We start from the raw sequence: 19,699 nt of genomic DNA on the forward strand, positions 1-19,699 counted from the left end.
AACCTATTTCCATTTCCGTTTTCCCAGGGCCACGCTGTTGTCAAATAATCGCGAATCTCATGTGGTGCTTGCTGGCAACAGAGATATAAAGTGACCGCAGCTCACTTTATCAAGCAGGGACAGAGTGAGACCTGCTTGCATTGTTTTTCTCCAGCAATTACAAAGTCCAGTGACTTTTTCCTCAATAGTGAAAAAAACCCAATCAATTTCAAGGGATCCCTTCTCCAAACATCACTTCTCCAGATATATCATCGCTACATTTATTACCTCTACATTTATTACCTCTATATTTTACTTGCTTCTGTCTGTGTGCAAAAATATTTGACTGCAAAAACATTTTAATCACCGTACAGAGCGCAGAGCAAAGAATATGTAGGGTTACGTTTTGCCGATCACGACAGCAGTTGCACATTTTTTGATGCACTCCAATTCAAGGGTCAGTGTCCGAGCTGAAAAAAGTTTAAACTGCAGAGTTACCGAATATTGATTGGTAACCGGAAGATTCTGACTACGAAAGCCGTCCCGGGAGAGTGGCAGAGGGGCAGAGTGGGGCAGAATGAAGGGGTTCGTGGCTTAGCGACAGTGGCTTGGGAAATGTCTGAAGAGCGTCAGATGCAGTTAGTATTTAAAGAATAGTGCATATACGTTTCAGTCTTTCTCGAGAAAGATGCCACTTTCACATGCCACTTGAGTCGATGAAGGTGTGTTTTGGATTTCTGCTGAAATTAGCTTTCCATCCAATCTGGCGACGGTTTTCTTTTTTTTTTTCAGTGGCTCGTGCCTCATATCTGCAAAGCACTGGAAAGAATTGGTCATTGTTCTGGCGTTACGGAACCCAGTTGTGCCTCTGTGAGTGACGGCAGACGACGTACTGATACGGATGTTCTTTTTTTTTTTCTTTTTCAGTTGTTATTTTTTCACTCAGACAACGCTTGAGCAAGTTTTTGGTAAGCTTGGGCAAGGGTTGAGCTTTGGATGTTTGGGTGTCCGTGACGGAGCTAGCTGTCGATCCTTGCAATTTTTGAGTACGAACACGAACGAGTTTCATGGTTGTACCCTTGTCAGTTGCTACCGACAATCCAATTTGGCAGCCGAAGCTCAGTGCCGTCGAGTACCAAACGTGCCTTTGCCGAAGTGATCTAAACTCCAAAATTATTCTTTGATGAATTGACTTGCTTTTCTTTTTTTTTAGTCCATGCTTTGGAATCGTCAACCAAAGCCATCGATATAATTTTTGCGATTTAATTACGCCTACGTGGAACAAGCCTCGGCCCAGACCCAGGTGGGCTTTTCAGTACACCTCTTCACAGTGGTTACCAGAAGAAAGGGGGGGATCTACTACAACGAAAAGTAGCTAATACAATTCATTTGAAACTAAATGCTGGAAAATTCTCACCCTCTTTAAACCAAAAAAAAATAAACTTTTCATAATCACCATAATCATCATAGTCGTCAATCCATACGCATCGTGTCCTTTTTTTTTCTCCTACCTTTCTTTCAACTCAATTTTAACTTCTTCAAATTTGGTTGCAGTTCCGTGGCAGGATGCAGCATGGGCGGGAAGCGCACCAAGTTCAGATCCAACTCGAAAACGCTTGGTAATCTCGTAGACATGCCAGTGCCAAACCCACTCTGACTCGAATTGCTGCTGCTGCCACGTCTGCAGATGACCAAGTTGGAATGGTAATTCTGCATGACACCAACGCGCAATTTCGACTCGTTCAATGAGGAGGTTCTGCTTAGTTGTAAGTATGGCCTAGCCAGAAGTGGGAGCGAGTGAGCTCTCGATAAATTTGGTTGCTGAAGCTCGTAATGGCGTGGTTGCGGTTGTGGTTGTGACTGTGACTGTGCAGCACCTGTTGCCGCCCAAGTGCTGTCCTTTCTGAGCGGACTACACGATGAATCTTGTCTTTTTCGTATTATCTGCTGTTGCTGTTGCTGTTGTTGGTCAATGACTCCATGTGTAGTTCTGGGCCGTGGCGAAAGATGGTATTGCGATTGTGGGGAGCTTGGTGTGCTTTGACTTATTGTGTACATTTCAACTTGTAGATTTCTATTGGTGATGGTGCTCTTCAAGAGCTGGATCCGTTTGAATCTCTCAGCAGACAACGTTGGAGACGAGATGTCATCGACGATATCCAAAAGTGTCATCATATCTCTAGATTGTTGCTGTTGCAAATTCTGCAAGTGGCAAAGTTTGCCCTTGAGACGCGATACTTCTTGTCGAAGCTGGAAAACATCATCTGGCGCTGATTGAATTGTCAATTTATTGACATTGAGAAGCGACGAAGAGAGTGTTGGAATCGAAGGTCTAAAAGTGTAATCCATTGAATGTCTTGGTTGTTGTCTGCAGGGCTCTTGCAATGGCGGTGCGGGTAAAAATGTCTGCGGCAAACGTTGTTGCTGCTGTTGTTGTTGCTGTTGTTGAGGGTGTTGCCAATTTCCAGGCAAAGGGGGTTGGACATTAATCGAAGCTGAAGGGGTCATTGGAGCACTGACATTATTAGGATAAAGTTGAGCAGCCAGTTGTGGTGCTGTTGGTGGTGCTGGAGGTGCTACAGCTGGAGGTGCTGCTGGAGATGCTGCTGGAGGTGCTGCTGGAGGTGCAGCTGGTAGTGGTGGTGGCGGTTGTAATAGTCTTGGAGCAAAGTATGAAGACTGTGATTCGCTTGTGGGTGACACGCTAAGGTCGTTGATTGGAGTAGGCAACGACGAAGAGTCTCCCGATGGCGAGTTTGACGCTGAGGATGAATGAGCACTTGCAATAGTGGTAACAAACGGCACCGGTTTCAAGTTGACCACTTCACGCTGAGCATTGAGGTTCTTGGTACTTCTTCTTCTTACCGAACTCAAGGCATCCCAACCGCCTTTCTTAAACTGTCCCTGAGAATGTTTAAACTCCCACAATTTTGAGCTTTTGGGGTTTTTCTTGTCCGTTGAGCTGTCGCTGATCTTGTGGAAACCGTACATATTCAACTGTCTAATAAACGATTGTTCGTTGCTGTGCTTGAAATACTTGGCCAAGACGGAAGTAAACTCGTCTGAGGCATTGATGTGAAATGTTTCCCGGTGTTCATCCCACCAAATCAAGTGCGAGATCGAGTCGTCGTACAACATGTTGTATAGCCTATGGATAAATGTAATTTGCGGCTTAACATTGGTACCCAGAGCAGAGTCCGATTTCTTCATCTCAACTGATTCGGCAAGAATATTGCTCAGATCGGAAGTCATGGATAGCAGCGATCTCTTTCTACTTGCAGTTCCAGCTCCAGTTTGCGGCGGCATCAGCTCTTCAAATCCAAATTCTGCAGCAGCTACTTCAGATAACTTTGACAAGGAGCAAACGGAGTTTCTCTTCTCACTTTGGTTGGGAAAAGACATCAATGGTGATTGCAACGTCGACTGTTGCATTTCTCCTGGTATAGTGGTTGCTTGTAAAAAAAAACTTTAGAAACTAAGTTTCAGCCGTTTGATAATTTTCCCTCCCCTTCTGTGGAATTCGACGGAGAAATGCCGTGAACGGATAAAAAAAGGTTGCAAAAAGTGTTCTAATGAGGGAAATGTGCAGCAGCAGCAGCAACAACAAAAAAAATATAAATGTGAATCAGCTGAACCAGGGCGTACAAGTACGAAATAATTTTGAAAGTTACTGTCAATTGGTCGTTGGAAAAATTCGTAGGATACTCGAATCCCAGCAAGTGTCAATGTCCCGGCTTTTGTTTTGGAATATTTTGATCAAGGCCCACGGAAGTGTGAGCACGGTTTTAGGCGAGAATGTGCAGCGACTGTGCGAGAGGGGCGTGGCGTGAAGGGCACTGAGATCTGAACCAAAATACAAGTCAATAAATGCAAAAGGCAATAGCAACTCTCTTTAAATGGTGTTGCAAAATCAAAATATCACGTTCTTGACTTTTCTTAACACCTTATCTTTTCAAATACTCGAGGTAAACACCTTCAACAAAAACTTTACCTTATTCTGCGGTGTAACCGAGGTGTGGTGGCTAGAGTAATAGGCTTTTCTTTAGTAGATGAAATTAGACCTTCACGCAAACTGAACCTTGTCTATCTTATGAACGTGGGAAAAAAAAGCGGACTGTGGCAAAGTGAAACGTTGTGCTCGGTAAATGACTGAACAGCACAGTAGACAGAAGCAAAGCAAGTGAGTTAGCAAGTGGAGTTAATCAAATCAAATGTGTAGCACCCGCAGCAGCAGCAGATATCTAACAAATTCTTCAGCTTTCCTCAGTGTTTGTAATATAGTGGGAGTTCAAACAACTACAGCCTCTCAAGAAGGGGAGGAAAAGTCCCTTGGTATTTATAACTGCAGAAAAGAGGAAGGGGGCGGGTGGAGATTCTGGAAACGTGCAAAGTGAGCTTCTCTTTTGTATCACCAGCTCGATCTTCTTCTTGCCAATGTAGACTCTGAAGCTAAAGGCTAGTATTCTGTTTACGCTATCTGGTTGTCCAGTAGATTATCCAAAGAGAAAGCCAAATAGATCTTGTGTGAAAGTAAAAAAAAGTGTGTGTGTGAAGAACCAGGAATCGAGGAGACCGTCTTGGGCCAAAAAAAAAAAAAAAAAAAAAAAAAAAGAAAAAAAAAACCTGAATCTGAAATTGAATTTCGGTAATTAGAGTTTGGTTTTGACACAAAGCCAGTTTAGTCTTAGAGGGGGGTTTTTTCTCTCTCTCTGTTCAACTCTCTCGATGAGGGTGCAACAAATGTTACACGTATCAATGCCAGCGGCATTTGCACTCGTTTGAAAGCTGGGGATTGCTTCTGAGTGTCATTTGTGAGTTGGTCGCGTCGTGTTCTATCTCTTCAGGGGGGAAGGGAGTGAAGGTAGTTTTGAAAAAAGAAAAAAAAAGATTAAAGACCAAAGTGGAGCCAATTTGGGTCATTCTCACTCCTCCCCACCCTCTTCTTTTCAAATGCCCTGGACCTGGTACATTACCGAAAAACATATCTGGCAGAAGCGGGCTGCTGTGCATGCCTCTCCAGCAACAATGTTATCTCTCTTTGGTGATGAAAATTTTCACACTTTTACAATTATCACACTGCAACGGCACGTTTCCCATGTTAAGCATATGCTACGTTCTACTGGGCAACAACAACAACAACAACAACAAGAAAAGAAAACATTGTGTTGAAAAAAACCATACCGATTGTGTATCTGCGTGAGTGATTGTATATGTGCATGCGTGTGTGTATGTGTATATGTTTGTGCCTACACACACTGTTGTGCCGATCCCACATTTAGAAAATACCTCAAGCAAAATCTACTGGCGAAATAATCGCCAATACATAAGGTTTTTCTGTTCGCCAGAAACTTTCTTTCATCTTTACAGATACGACGAAAGTATCCCGGTTTCTTCGTTTGAGAACAGCGCGACCAAATGAATTGAACTGCCTCGAGCTTCCTTCTCCACATAGGGCAGATAAAGTTGAAAAAGTTCCATTTTTTTAAAAAAAAAATAATTTCTTTGCAATGCACAATCAAATTTCCTACTATCCACTCTGAATTTAGGCCTCGCATAGCCTTGGATAGATTTTTGAGGCGAATGAAGACAACCTGTCAACGTCACTGCCAAAGGGCGAGCCACGTAATTACTTCGTGTGTGGTTGTTTCTTGTTAGCTGTGAGCGATGTGTCATAATGGGAGGCCGAATTTCAGTTGGACTGGAACTGAGCTGATCCGTGGGGGGGTGGGGGCTGAGCTGAGCTGAGCTGAGCTGGGTTTCGGCTCGGTTGGGATTCGACGTTGCTAGATACTCTGACTTGTCCAAATTTCTATTCAGCGTGTGTCTTTTGTGCCGTGCTCTTTTGCTGCTTGTGGGCAAGCACTTGCCTCATCGAAAATGCCAGCTGGGCAAAAGGCTAAGGCACTACGCTAATGTAGCAAGCAGGGAAAATAGCCGCCGTTCTAGGCGAGTGCAGGATTTTTCTTTTTACGATTGAGAGTAATGAAGATTTTGTTTCGATAATTTGATACCAGGATGCCAGGGCAGGGCTGAATCGGAGGCCAGTGTGAGGAAGTACCTCTGTGTGCTTCTGGACTCAGGCTCCAAAGTTGAGTATAGCTCGAGGTCTCAAGGAACGCGACTCTATTCTTTTTCCGCTTTTTTTTTTTAGTCCTTTCTTTCTTTGAAAATGGCTCTAGAGCTGCTAGAACTAGTCGAGCTGATCGAGATGCGATCTGCGTCCAAAGCTAGAAACTGACGCAGGGTGGTGATACGTCATCGATATAAACTTTGATCTTACGCGTGCATTTCGGTCTTAAACCGTGGGCTAAATCCCCCACGAGCAAAAGACTAAAAATGTGGGCCAAATGTTTTTTTAGAGCATTTAAGGGGGTATCACGATGAGGGAAGAGCAAACAATCACAAACACCGCTTGAGTACATCAACGATAAATGGCTCACTTCTCATTTTTTTGCTATAATCCGGGTGCTGGATATTGAGTGGAAACCTCAAGAAAGGCCAAGCTTCGTGCTACATACATATTTGTGATTTTCTATGGGGTAAACCACGGCGACTGTGACTTACATGCCACTCTGAATCGCCGCATTCCTTCGTAAGGAAAGTTCCGCCCCTCAATTGCAGCTTGGCTTCGACCCTTGGTCACAAGTTTCAAATAAAAATTCCCCAACCATCAGAGGAGTCCCGCTTAAGGTTACTCGCTTAATCCCTCTTTTTTTTTTCTTGAAAACGTTCTTATTTATCTTGGTTACAGCTACTTGCCGCAGGCACAGCCATGACAATTTCGCTCTCTTTCTAAATTTTTTTGATTTTTCAAAGCAAGTCTTTTAAAAAAAAAAAAACATCGCCAAATTAGCACTGAGACTTGTCCGCTGGCCTAAAAACTTGCGCCAGGAAATCAAAATGTGTATATAGATCAAAACAATCGGTAACCAGGGTATATACCGAGCATATTGAATAGCACGTTTAACTTTTAATTCTTAAATGATGACCAGACGCGGCTCACTTAGGAAAAGAAAAAGTTGGTCCATCTCGATGTCATCACTCATGTCCCCTCCTCTTCCCTAACGCTCTTCTTTCGGGCCCCACGTTTGATGACATTGGAAAAGAGAGAGCAATGAGATGTGTGGTTTGGAGACTGAATGTGTTTGTATTGAACGATCTCACGAAGCAAGATCAAGTGCAAGTCTTCACCTTACCCTGATCTGCGCAGTTCAAAGCCCAATTGTTTACTTCATTGTCGATGCTTTTTTATTTTATTTACTGGGAGAACAGGAACCTTGACTTACAGTTACACGATGCAAAGAGTCTCGATAGTTTAATCTCTTTTGCATATACGCGATGCCCCCCTCCTCCATCTCCAACTCCGTTCCACCCCCTTCTCTTGCAAATATGATACACACAAATAGCTCTTTTCGACTTGGTTTCCGACTGTCCGAAGCCAGAACTAGTGAGGAACCAAGTCCGATAGCACATCGGTCTTCCCCCTACTTCAACCGAGGATCTGGCGGCCCATGCAAAACTTAGACCGTCTAAAAAAACCCGTCAAGCAACAATTTTAGACGGCACTCTTCCGATCTTTTTCTACGTTCTAATTTCAACACCAGTTATAGGGCTCAATGGCTCGCTGTTGCACTAGCTCTACGCTTCCAACGTTATGAAGATCTTGAGTGCCTGATGGCGATGATGACGATGATGTTCAGTTCCAACTTGAGGAAAATGAAAAGACCGTTTAGGCGGCTTTGCAGTTACGATGGCCTCGACACAACAGGTGTTGAAAAAGTTTGATCGGGGGGGGGGGAGGTGATGTGAGGATACGGCGCTCTTCATCAATTGGCGAGAGAGAAACGTTGACCCTTAAAATTACACACCCTAACAAACGAAAGGAGTTGATATCGATTCCTTATCTTAACCGCGCGGCGAATTTTTTGCTCAGATTGAAACCCTTCATTTATATTGTGCTCTATTTGCTTGCCGTGCGAAGCTGCCTGATGTGCTAAGCCGATATTGCTGGAATGAGAGAGAGATATTTTGCAGCCGCAAAAGAGATACAAACAACAAGTTCTCATTACGACGACTGCTCGACATGCGTGTGCATTTTTTGCAAATCAGTCAGATGCGGTGTCAAGGATCTGGGGAGCAGCAAAGATGTCGACGTAAACGTCCCACACAGGTATACAAACACACAACCAAGGTCTTGAGCAAGTTTTTGTTCGCATCGCGGCGTTTTTCTGCGGGGCCATCGGAGTTGTTGCAAGTTGAAAATCAGAATCCAGACTTTTTAATTTTCCAACCGCGACGACCCCACAACTTCTTCTCAAATCATCATGCAACGGGCTTCACAAAGGAGAACAAGGAAAAAAAACAAACGACTCAGATATAGGAGGGGGGGGGGGGGGGTTTGTGAGGGTCCCGAGGTTAGTTTTCAAAAACCATTGAAGACCCTCCACTCGGTCAAAGAACCAGGTAAGTGGCATATTTCTAAATGCCGTTTCGCATAATTTATAGCCTCGGGATGAGATTTTCACTTGGTGGATGTTATCTAGGCTTTTTATGGCTCCATCACCCGTTTCTTAATCCGCCAATGCTCTTCCCTGTGTTTGATTTTCTTTTCTTGAAATATTTAACTAAAACAAAAGCAGGGTAGCCAATACCACGGGGTTGCACCCTAAGCGAATCCTAAAGTGGAAATGGATAAGTTGCGACTTTCAGAAAACTGTATTTTCAAACCACAGCAAAATATATCGCAGCTTCAATTCGTTCAAAGACAACAGGGGATAATCCCAGAAAGCTCGCAATCAAAAAGATTACAGATGCTGCTAGGCAGAGTTGTAACAAAGGCAGACATTAGGGGCAAAAGAAGTGAGGACGTCCATTGGTGGTTTCGTATAGCAAAAAGTGTTCCGGCCCCACGACAGTCAAAATTCCACCATTTTTAATTGTTACTGCCTTGCAAACATGAACTTGTTCTCTCAAAATCTCCGCTAAAGGAACACGCTTATAGTCTGATTAAGTCCAATTTGATCCTGCAATATTACTGCCCGGAACAAGTCGAGACAACAGCGAGCGAGTTCATTCCACTTGCGTATACCTCATTAACGAAAGCATTTTTTTTTTCTGTTTTACTGGTGGTGGTGCCATCTTGAAATGATAGCATGCAACACCATTTCAAGCAAGTCTTTCCTGTTTAACCGGTTCCACCTTCATCACCGAATAGGTCATCAAATTGGTCTCAGAATTTCTGCTGAACACCTCTCCAATGTCCCACTGTTTTGGGAAAAAAAACTCTCGCCATTTATAAATTTGCTAGCTTGCTTTATGGATACACACACCTCGGGATCATTTCATCTATTTCGTGCATCAACAATGTGACTGCTGTTGAGATCTATTTTCAACGCCAACGCATAGACTTTAACCCATTCTGGGGAAATGGCTGATGCTCTGTTTTATGGTACTTTCTGGCATAACCCTTTATAGCCAAGCCATTATCGAACACTACTAGTATTTGCTTTCAGTCAAAAAAAAGGAAACATAAAGAAAAAAAGCATAAATCTATGAACATGAAATGCGCTTCGTGGTGCATTCAACCCCAAGCCCAAGATTTTACGGGAATCGACGACTTTGTTGAAATGTTACTCCCCTGCTAATATCAAAATACTATCAACCCAGTTGTCTTTTAGTTATTCGGTTCTTCTGAGTAGACGAGGATGCGCTGCTTAAAACACTAGTGCCGATTTTCCCAAATTGCACCGCGCTGGTGACTCCAAGGTGGTTTAGGGTGTTTTTTTTTTTACCTTGTTTGAACCAGATCGAAGATAAGCCCCAGCCTAAAATTAGAAGCAATTTCCAACTGTTTGTTAGGGAACCTGCTCCTTGCAAGGGCTCATACTGCCCAATGCGAAGCCTGAGACAACTGGCTTATTTGAAGTACTCTCAGCCTCGGGTCGCATCTGCTAAACATCCAGCATTCCATTCTAAAGGTTTGCAAGAGTGTTTTCTTCGCCCCGGAGCCGTGGGCGCAAACCGCGTGCTAGAGTCTTGGCTAGCCCCTATTCAGGAGAGAAAGCCGTGGAGTAGTTCTGCTTCAGCCAAGAGGCTTTCTCTTTACCGGGCTTCCATTGCATGAACTGCAGTTTGTGTGGTACGGCACGCGTGGCTTCCATGGACAAAGGAAAAGAATAGAAAACGGAACTCACCAAAAAGAACGAAAAAAAAACGACCCGTGAACTTGCCACTCCACGGAGCCATACACCCAAAAACAGAAAAAGATGTACAGCTGGATGGAAGTTGACGTCTGGCCAGAGATGAGGGACAAGCTTGACCGGATAATACCCACCACACAAACGTCTTCCGCATAGACGTTGGCAGATACATGCGAGGCTATTATAAGCGAACTGAAAGGAGGGGGAGCGCAAGAGGCTCGACAACTTAACCCGATTGATCCATAGTGGGCCCCCCCCTGCTCCCTTTTTCTTCCCCCAGTAAGACACTGCCTGTAGAAAAGATCCACGTCCATTAATTAAACGAGAAACCTGCTGCAAAACCTCGTTTTTTTCCAGTTCCAGTTCCATTTCCACTTTGATTTCAACGCCAAAGGGCAGGTGAAAGGGGGGGCTTACGGCCAAACCAGATCCTCCTTTTGCTTCGGTTTGGTCTCTTTTTCCATACACTGGTGGGTTGAATCACAGCTGAGACAACTACAACTACAGCAGCAAAATTTTCACCAGATAGAAGTTGGCAGCGACTTTTGAGCCCTGGAAGAAGTTAATTACCTACAGGAAGAGAGGCGATCAATCTTGAACTTTTGTTGATAAGCAGGACATGCTATTGTTTTCAAATTACTATTTTTGCCAATTTTGTGGTTGAAAGCGGGAACATCGACCTCGCCCCCCCCTCCCTTGAGGTGTTAGTGTTGCTGGTTGTGCCTGACTGTCTGACTTGCCTGCCTTCACACACTCTGATCCAAGCCACATTAAATGAGCACAGAGTGGAAAACGCGTTCCACGCGCCACGTGTAAATTTCGTGGGCCCTAACTCTGGACTCTGGGTGTGTTCTTACCCTGCTTCGCCCTTTGATGAGTTGAAAACGAAATAAAAATTCGCCAGCGGGTCTTTATAAAAGGGTGTAGGAGGCCCCTCGTCGTCCCTTTCGCGATACCCCACCATGTTCCTTGAGCCAGTTGCAACCAGTTCTCACCACTTGAGCGAATAGAAATAAGAGGTAATGCTTTTTGCAAACGTTTTGCTATCAGTTTTGGTGACCCTGTTTGCAGCCGTTACAGCCCATACAATCCCGGGGCACAGCTCTCTTCAGCTGCAACGTCTCTCCAAGAGAGGAGACCTAGGAGCTGCTGAGCAGATTTACCAGAATTTGTCACCAGAGGAAACAGATTTCATCAATGTGCACATCAAGAACTTGACCGATGCTACGGGGTACTGGTGCGACAAGTGCGTCAATAGGTTGAAATATGCAAAGTATTTGGTGGAAACCTACCCAACACAGGAACACTTGGTGACATTGCTCCTATACAAGGACTGCGTTCAAGAAAAAAGCGTCTCAATGTGCCAATTTGCCGAGTTTTTCATTTCGACTGACCTGAGCAATCATGAAGCGTTTGATGACAAGTACAATTCCGGAGTCACGTCCACGTCAGGTGTCAGTTTCTACGACAACGATTTCCTAAATGTCATCAAGAATTTCAACCTTTCCAGCGAATTGGATATGGAGTATTATTGTTTCTATAGATATGGAACTTGCGGTTTACCGCAAACGCCCGATGTCGAACAACTTTTCAACTTGCTGAGCTGGTGGCCCGCGAAGGACCCCAAATATGACAACCCGCCCACGTACAAGAACAACAGTGAACGGTTCAATGTGGCCCATATCTCCGATTTCCACATTCAAGATTACCACGTTGGAGCCGAATCCAATTGCACTGAGAGTCCATGTGGTGAACCTTACTCGTTCAGCAAAGACCTTCCTGGTAGTGACTACAATTTCACCACATATTACAAAAACATAGACCCAAGCATTGATACTTTTAATTTCTCGTTTTACCCCGATGCAAGGTACGAAAACTCAACCTACATCAAAGGGGACTATTACGATTTCCCCAGATATCGAGGATACAACTACGTGAATGCTCCTGCTACGCCATTTGGTGGCTACCTCAGCGACTCGCCCGAGCTATTGGTGAACAGCTCCTTGCTCGAGGTTGCCAAGTTGCACGAGCTGAAAAATTTCGAGCTCCTCTTATTCACGGGAGACATGGTCAACCATGCAGGCTCCCACATTGGACCCAACACCACCAAGCAGGAAGAAATTAAAGGTTTCAACTTGATTAAAAACTATTTGGGGAACATCCCCATCATGCCATCTCTAGGCAATCATGACGCATGGCCCTACGCCCAAGTGGCTCCTCTCAAGTATGACCGCCAAAACGAGTACCAGTACAACATTGACGAGATGGTGGATTTGTGGATCAACAATGACTGGTTTGACGAGAAAAACGCCACGGAATTGAAGCAGCACTACACGGGCTTTTCGTATGTCACCAATAGGGGCTTGAAGATCATTGCATTGAACTCAAACACCTACTACGTGGCGAACTTGTGGACTTATATCAACCAGTCGACCGAGGGTGACTTGTTTGGCAACTGGAAGTTTCTCATTGACGAATTGCTGGAATCAGAAGCCAAGGGGCAAAGAGTCTGGATAATGGCCCATGTTCCACCGGGTAACGATGACGTCTTGCCCATACAATCGCGAATCTTTGGCAAGATCGTCGAGCGGTTCTCGCCGTATACCATTGCCAGCTTGTTTTACGGCCACACCCACCGCGACGAGTTTTCCATCTTGTACTCTAGCAACACCACTGCTGCCGATGGCGTCGCTTCCGAGGTTGTCAACATGGCCTGGATCGCGCAGTCAGTTTCCCCCTTTACCAATTTCAACCCTTCGTTCAAGTGGTACGAGGTGGAACATGAGAGCTTCAACATTATCAATGCGTACAACCACTATACGCAATTGAATCTCACTTTCAATAACGGAGGCGAGGAGGCGCAATGGCAAATGGAGTATAGTGCTCGGGACTTTTACGATACAAACAAGGACTGGCCCACGGATGCCCCGTTGAATGGCACATTTTGGCATAATTTCGTGGCTCAGCGATTGTGGAACACGAGTGACGTTGCTTTCAGTCAAAAATACACCGATATGAAGTATAGATTGAGTCCATTCACGCCTAATTGCACGGGGGGAGATGGCAAAGTGAGCGACCAGTGTTTTAACGACAACAACTGCTTCATCAATTTCTACTCCGATAATACCATAAATTGCAAGAAATCGTAAAAACATCCAACCTGACTTTCAGTTCAATTTGCGTTTCCTTTTTGTTTTTTGTTTTTTTTCAATAGTTTATAGATTTCATTACGGTTTTAGATAGTTATAGAATGCAGGGGTAATGATCGACATCTTGGTAAAAAGTAGAGTACTGTGGAGGACGCAAGTCTTTACAATCAAACAACTGCCAAAAAAAAACAAAAGAGAACAGCTGATTTGGCAAGCACTTAAGTTGCAATTAAGTCTCAATGTACTAAACGTTTTTCGAACTTAATAGTCGTGAGCTAGGAGATATCAAGGTGATCGTTATTGGAACACTGTTTTAAGTGGTAATCAGCGGCTTTTTTTTTCTTTTTCTTTTTTTTTTTTTATAAGGCTGCGAAAAGCAGCACCAGCTATGGGGTGTGATTGAGTATACTCTCTACAACATATCATCGTGTGTTCGCGGACTCATTCATATCATACACTTTAATTTCGAGAACTAGGAGAGTAATGTAAAGAGGCGCATCAGTTGTTTCACCACTAACTGCAACGTATCAAACTCATCTTTCGTATAATTACTTAGAATCGTGATTTCTTTACTTCACCTACTCAATCATCATCATCATCATCATCATCATCATTCATCTGCCTTCTTCCTTTACCTCAGCTTCATATTCATCAGCAACGCTGCTAGCTTCAGAAACAGTGACACCAGAGCCCGCCTGTTGCCGCCCCATCGATAAATGACTGCCGCTGACCTCGGTAGCTTCCACCAGCGTATCTCCCACTTCTTCAATTTTCGGAGCCTTGGCTTGATCCTGGAGATCAAAGCTCACAGCGCGACGAGGTTGCTGATGTTGGTGTTGTTGTTGCAGTTTCACCTTTAACTTGGACTTGCTTTGGGGACTAACACTACTAGCTTTGATAGTCAGCGCGGGGGTACCACCTTGATGTTGATGGTGCCTTTTCTTCTCCCGCTTAACTCGATTCCTCAACCCTTCAATAGTGCTATCGAGTTCAAAATCCGATTTGGGTGTAGGGTAAACAAAGACTTCTTCATCTTCGTAATCGTATTCATCTAGCAGTGTCGGTTCAGCTCCACCACCTCCTCCTCCTCCTCCAGCAGCAGCAGCAGCAGCAGCAGCGGCACTGCTTCTCGATTCATTCAAATCGTGTGTCTTCCACGTACTCTCCCTACTCTCCCTACTTTCCCTATTTTCATTCTTCAATTGCATAATCTTCGCTAGTTGCTCCTGCTCTTTACGTCTCAACAGCTCCAAATATGCAAACTTCGCCTTGCGCTGCATCTCCTTGCGTTCCATCTCATCGAGATCGAGATCGAAATCAGCATTCTTGTCAGTTGTCTCCTTCACCTCGCCATCATTATTTTTTTCCTCAAACTTAACCTTGACGCGAGGAATAACCACATCGCTTTCAACAGACAGCAACGTCAAGAACCAGCTGATCAAAGTTAGATTCAACCCCGTGATTAACCCGATCCCCAAGCCAATGTATACTGAACACATCAAAAAATGGAAAGTGGTGCTCAAAAACATTTCAAATTGGTTAATGATCCATTCTGTGTCGTATGGCATATTCGAGTAGGGACTCAAGGGCGATGCCAACAAATGGGGCGACGTGGTCGAGTCCAACTCGAGCAAATACGAGATGGGCTTCAATGGGAGCTTAGCTGGTATCAAGACGCATATCGATACAAGGTATATTAGTGGGAGGTAGATTGTATTGTACACTATCAAGTGGATTAGGGAATAGGTTAGCGTTATTGGTGATACTGCTATTAGGAATAGTTCTTTCAACATCGCGAAGCTCTTGGGGGAGAGTGTGTTTTTGAATCTGGTGTTGATAGAACAGAATGTGCTAAAGGAAAATATCCCTCTTTTTGCTGGTGGTATTTTCAAGTGGAGTTTGTAAAGTTGTTATGCTAGTTGAAGGGATGGATGACAAGTCTGCTTTTGACCTCAAAAATTTAATCTCCGAATTGGTTGAATATTGGCCAAACCGATCAGTAACGTGTACTCTATCCCAACCCTGTTCAGCTTTTGAAAAACACCTTGGTCTTTCAGCAAAAGGCAGCCAATGTGCCACCGTATATGCACGTATACCTCAAAATATACGCCAGTGTCAAGGTTGCGTCACCTGCGACTGCGACCGGGATTGGAGATTGGAAATTGGTGTGGTTGGTGTAAACGTTTCCTATTTACGATCAGAGCCCATGGCATATATATGAGATTGTCGTGTTTTCAATTTTGTATGTTAGTTTGTTTGTTTGATATTTTTCACGTGCTGCAATGAAACCTCCACCCAGAGAAACCAAGAGGTCTACAACCTACACACATTCAACCCATACACATGAATTTCAACTTCACATCAAGTCAGTTCAAAAAAAAACGTGTATAATAAACGTAAGGACGTATAAAATAATCTCTAATGCACCACCACTTATGAAAATACTTGTTGTCATATCGAAAATAATAGGTTGTCAACATATATATATATAAAAAAAAAATTGGCCTGTTGGAAACAGATGTAAGTCGTTATTATTGGAGATCCCCAATTTGAGTCTCTCTCGTGTCATAAAATTGTTGGTTAAGCGTGAGCTTGAGTGTAAGCGGGAAAAGCTTATTCACGAAAGCATGCTTAGTGGAGCAGAGGCACTTTCAATATTGCTTTCGCCTTCGTTTGATGGTCTATGTGCATTGACTTGGGCGGTTCTAGTCTCGGTTGAAGTTGAAGTTGGGTCAGAGTCATCTTGCGAGTCAATGGTGAGGATGCTATCGGTATCACCTGCCTTGTTGAGTGATTGCCTCTCCTTTTCCTGCTGCTGCTTCAACTGGAGTTTGGTGAATTGAGATTTGATGTAATCAAAGTAGTAAGCACCAAACACGTTCCAATGGAACTTCACCAATGTTGCTATTCTTTGAGCAATATTCTTCATTTCCGTTGGAGGTTGAGGTGCTGCTGCCGCTGATGATGATGCCGATGTTGTAGCTGTAGTAGCAACAGCGGTACCATTGGCTGAAATAGTAGACTGCAACGAGCTGCTATTAGCTGCTTCCTTTTCAAATTCGTCAGACTCGATAATCTTGAGTATTTCTGAAATCAACTCTTTGAAAATCTTGATTTCCATCAACCCGTAAACTTGTGAGTTTGGTTGAATGTGTTTCATTAGCCAATTGTGGTTAAAATCAATCAATGATTGTGGGAGGTTGACGGGAACAGCTGATGCAGGGTACAAGTTCTTGACCAATTGCAATGAGATGGCATTGATGTTTTTGGTCCACTTGATGTTGCCGTTATCGTCAGTAACAATTGCAAGAATCTCTTGTTGGACTTTGGCGATATTGGCTGGGGTAAGCAAACTCGTGGAGGACTTGGAGTTAACCACTTGCTGCTTGTAGAGAAAGACGCACAATTGAACACACACCAATTGACGAACATCTGCTCGGAGCAAGACTAGCCTCGTGTGGTCAAAAGTCAACGTCAGTGGGAACTCGGTGGCCATTTGACGGCAACTCAACAAATCGGTGATGGAGCTGATAATCATTGGTTTAAGTGTATATTCGTCAATCTCCATCGATTCTTCATTTGCTTCAGATCTCTTCTTGATGAGCTTCTTGTAGAACCAATTGAGGGAATCGTTAATGTTGATCTTGTGGTGGTTGATCAACGTTTGAAAGTAGTCACGCTCAAACTCAACTGCAGTCTCAATGAGCACAGGTCGAAGGATTCTAATCTGGTGGTTGGCAACATCCAACTTCATGGCTTCCAAGATTTGGAAAATCATGCGCAAGCCGCCAACCAAATAGGAAACGCTATTGTAAGTTGCTGCATCGATAAATTTTTGGTTCATTTCCAATACCCATGAGTCTCTCATTGGGGCACAGTGCAGTTTAAAGACATCGCCCAACCACCTGCTCATATCAACAAAATCAAATGAGCCATGTTTCAATTGTTGCACCAATAATTCGATATCCAAGATTTCATTTACTTGCTGGCGATCTTTTGTTGGAAGAAGCGACAAGAGAATGTCTCGGAGGGTGGTGAATAATATAGGTAATCGATTAATCTTGATTTCCCGTTTGGTCTCCTGGTTGAAAAACTGCTGACATTCTTTTTGAATTTCCATCCAATACTTGTCAATGATTGATTTCTTTCTCTTGCCACGTTCGCCATCCAAGTTGGGTCTAAATTGTAATTGCGGGTCAAACAAGATATCGTGGCGTAGTTGAGGGTTTTTGAGAATTTCGTGAAGGTCAATTTCCTTGAGTGATTGCAAATTGATTGGTGGTAAAGGAGGAACATTGGCTGATGCATTGGATAAGGAATGCGAAGAAGAAGATGATGATGATGATGAAGTTGCAGCAGCGGCGGCAGCGGCGGAGGCAGCAGCAGCAGCAGCAGCTTCCTTTTTGGATAAAGTTGCAGTATTTGGTTGGTAAAGGTTTTGCTTTTTCCTTATACTGGGGAAAATGGCCGAGTTTGGGTTGCTGAAATGGATAATCGGTAATGACCGGGACCTAAATTTACGAATGAATTTGGGTGTTTTGGAGATGTTGGTCTGTGGTGGTAGGGTGGTGGTTCCTGCTGTTGTGCTAGTGGCAGTGGCAGAAGCACTATTTGTTGGTGTTGGAGTATTGGTGGTGGTGGTGGTGGTGATTATAGTTGGGTTTTGGTGTGTATTTGTTATTGTAGTTGATGTATTTGCCGGTGTTGCTGAGCTTGATGACGAAGAAGGAGAGCAAGTGGTAGTAGCAACAGTCATTTCGACGTCTTCGGAGGGAATAGCGGTAGCCAAGTGGTGTCCGGTGTCTAATCTTAGCCTTTTGCTACAATCTGTTGATGAAGAAGATAAGCGTTTTTGGCTCCCATTGGTGGTGGTGGTGGAGAGTTCCAGCGGGGAATGGGACGTTGGAGACACCTGGACTGTGTTTGAAGGTGTCGACGAGGGCGTTATCACTGTGTTTTGGTGTGTCTTTTGACTCGTCATGGGGTTGAAGCAAACCTGTCTAAACTGGGAGGTTGCCGTGGGCTGCATCATCATCGGTTGTGGTGCGTGGTGCTGGTGGTGCTGGCAGTGGTGTGGCTGTTTAAAATGGGGGTGCTTGTGGATGTGAATGTGGTGGTGGTGGTGGTGAAGACGAGGATCCGTTGTAGGGTCCAGCTCTTCGACCCTGGACGCAGTAACAGTGGATCCTTCCCGTTGGTTGGATGCTGACGCTGACGCTGAAGCTGAAGCTGAAGCTAACGCTGTAGCTGAAGCAGCAGCTGAAGCAGTAGCTAAAGTAGTAGTCGTCGTAGTAGAAGCCAGTGGCTGTGATGATGGCGACGACAAAGACACCTGTTCTTGTTGTTGTTGTTGTTGCTGCTGCTGCTGCTGCTGTTGTTGTTGTTGAGCCATTTGAGTCTGAGTCTGAGCCTGAGCTTGAGCTTGAGTTTGTTGCTGCTGCTGCTGCTGCTGTTGCTGCTGATGATGGCAATGACGATGATGGTGATGGTGGTCTTCCGAAAACATTTAGAGAAAAGAAAAGTCCCTGTTGCCTTCAAACTAGTTGTTGCTGCTAAAAGTGATGGTTGTCAAAAATGAACTTTGCTAGCAAAAAAGGAAAAAAAAAAAAGAAAAGGTTTGAATTTGAATAGAGAAGAAGAAGAAGAAACAACAGGATGAGTGATGGCAAGTGTATCAGACGTAGATGTAGATGTAAGCTCTCTGGGTGTTTGAACGGGGAGTATCGAGTAGTTTTTTAGGGTGTTGGAGTTGTTGGAAGATTGGAGTGAGTTAATTAAAAAAAAGGCAAAAAAATTTTGAAAGTGTTGTAAAAAAAAAAAAAAAAAAAAAAATTAAAACCTCCTTTCTTTGTTTCTTTGTCGCTGTATCTGATACTAGTGGGTGGTACTTGTAGCAGTAGTGCAGTTGCAGTTGTGGGTTTTTGTTGTAGATATTGCGGAATATATCGATGGAGAACTTTTTGGGGAAGGTAGATGGGAGAAATATGGAGTTATAAGTTATGCTGGAGATTCGGGAGATTTGTCGCCGAGAGGAGCGGGAAGGGGTGTGAGGGTGTGGGTATACGGTGTAAAAGTGGCTGACTTTGGGTTAGATTGTGGATTGGGGCCAATTGGAGCCTATGGGAGCAGTAAGCAGAAAGCTGGAAGCTGAGACGGGTCAGTGAGAGCAGAGATAGCGAGAGGGTGTGTCGTGAGCCGAGTAGAGTCACTGCCAGTGGGCAGTAGTGGCAACGGCAGTAGTAGTAGGAGTTGTAGCCAATGCAGCTGGTGGCAAAATAAAAAATTATCATGGCGGGAATTTGCGACACTGAAAATGAGACATTGAGAGACACTCCGCTGAAGGGAGTAAGTGGTGACCCGGCCCAGTGTGTG

The 19,699-nt window shown here is 44.2% G+C and overlaps 4 protein-coding genes across 4 annotated transcripts; 1 reads left to right on the forward strand and 3 right to left on the reverse strand. All coding sequences in view use genetic code 12, as the record gives it.

Moving 5' to 3' along the window:
* Window positions 1-1,497: 1,497 nt before the first annotated feature.
* On the reverse strand, window positions 1,498-3,411 carry LODBEIA_P17260 (uncharacterized protein; the record flags this gene model as incomplete). The annotated part of the gene is made up of 1 exon (XM_066971646.1): window positions 1,498-3,411. One exon carries the CDS (start codon window positions 3,409-3,411, stop codon window positions 1,498-1,500), a length of 1,914 nt encoding a protein of 637 aa, XP_066828664.1.
* Window positions 3,412-11,200: 7,789 nt separating this feature from the next.
* LODBEIA_P17270 (uncharacterized protein) lies at window positions 11,201-13,327 on the forward strand (the record flags this gene model as incomplete). Its single annotated transcript, XM_066971647.1, has 1 exon — window positions 11,201-13,327. The coding sequence occupies one exon, from the start codon at window positions 11,201-11,203 to the stop codon at window positions 13,325-13,327; it is 2,127 nt and encodes a 708-aa protein (XP_066828665.1).
* A 614-nt stretch (window positions 13,328-13,941) lies between these two features.
* Window positions 13,942-15,120, reverse strand: LODBEIA_P17280 (uncharacterized protein; the record flags this gene model as incomplete). The annotated part of the gene is made up of 1 exon (XM_066971648.1): window positions 13,942-15,120. The coding sequence occupies one exon, from the start codon at window positions 15,118-15,120 to the stop codon at window positions 13,942-13,944; it is 1,179 nt and encodes a 392-aa protein (XP_066828666.1).
* Window positions 15,121-15,944: 824 nt separating this feature from the next.
* On the reverse strand, window positions 15,945-18,833 carry LODBEIA_P17290 (uncharacterized protein; the record flags this gene model as incomplete). Its single annotated transcript, XM_066971649.1, has 1 exon — window positions 15,945-18,833. The coding sequence occupies one exon, from the start codon at window positions 18,831-18,833 to the stop codon at window positions 15,945-15,947; it is 2,889 nt and encodes a 962-aa protein (XP_066828667.1).
* Between the last annotated feature and the right edge of the window lie 866 nt (window positions 18,834-19,699).

The sequence above is a fragment of the Lodderomyces beijingensis genome, assembly GCF_963989305.1.
Source record: "Lodderomyces beijingensis strain CBS 14171 genome assembly, chromosome: 2".
In the NCBI taxonomy this organism is placed as follows: Eukaryota; Fungi; Ascomycota; class Pichiomycetes; order Serinales; family Debaryomycetaceae; genus Lodderomyces; species Lodderomyces beijingensis.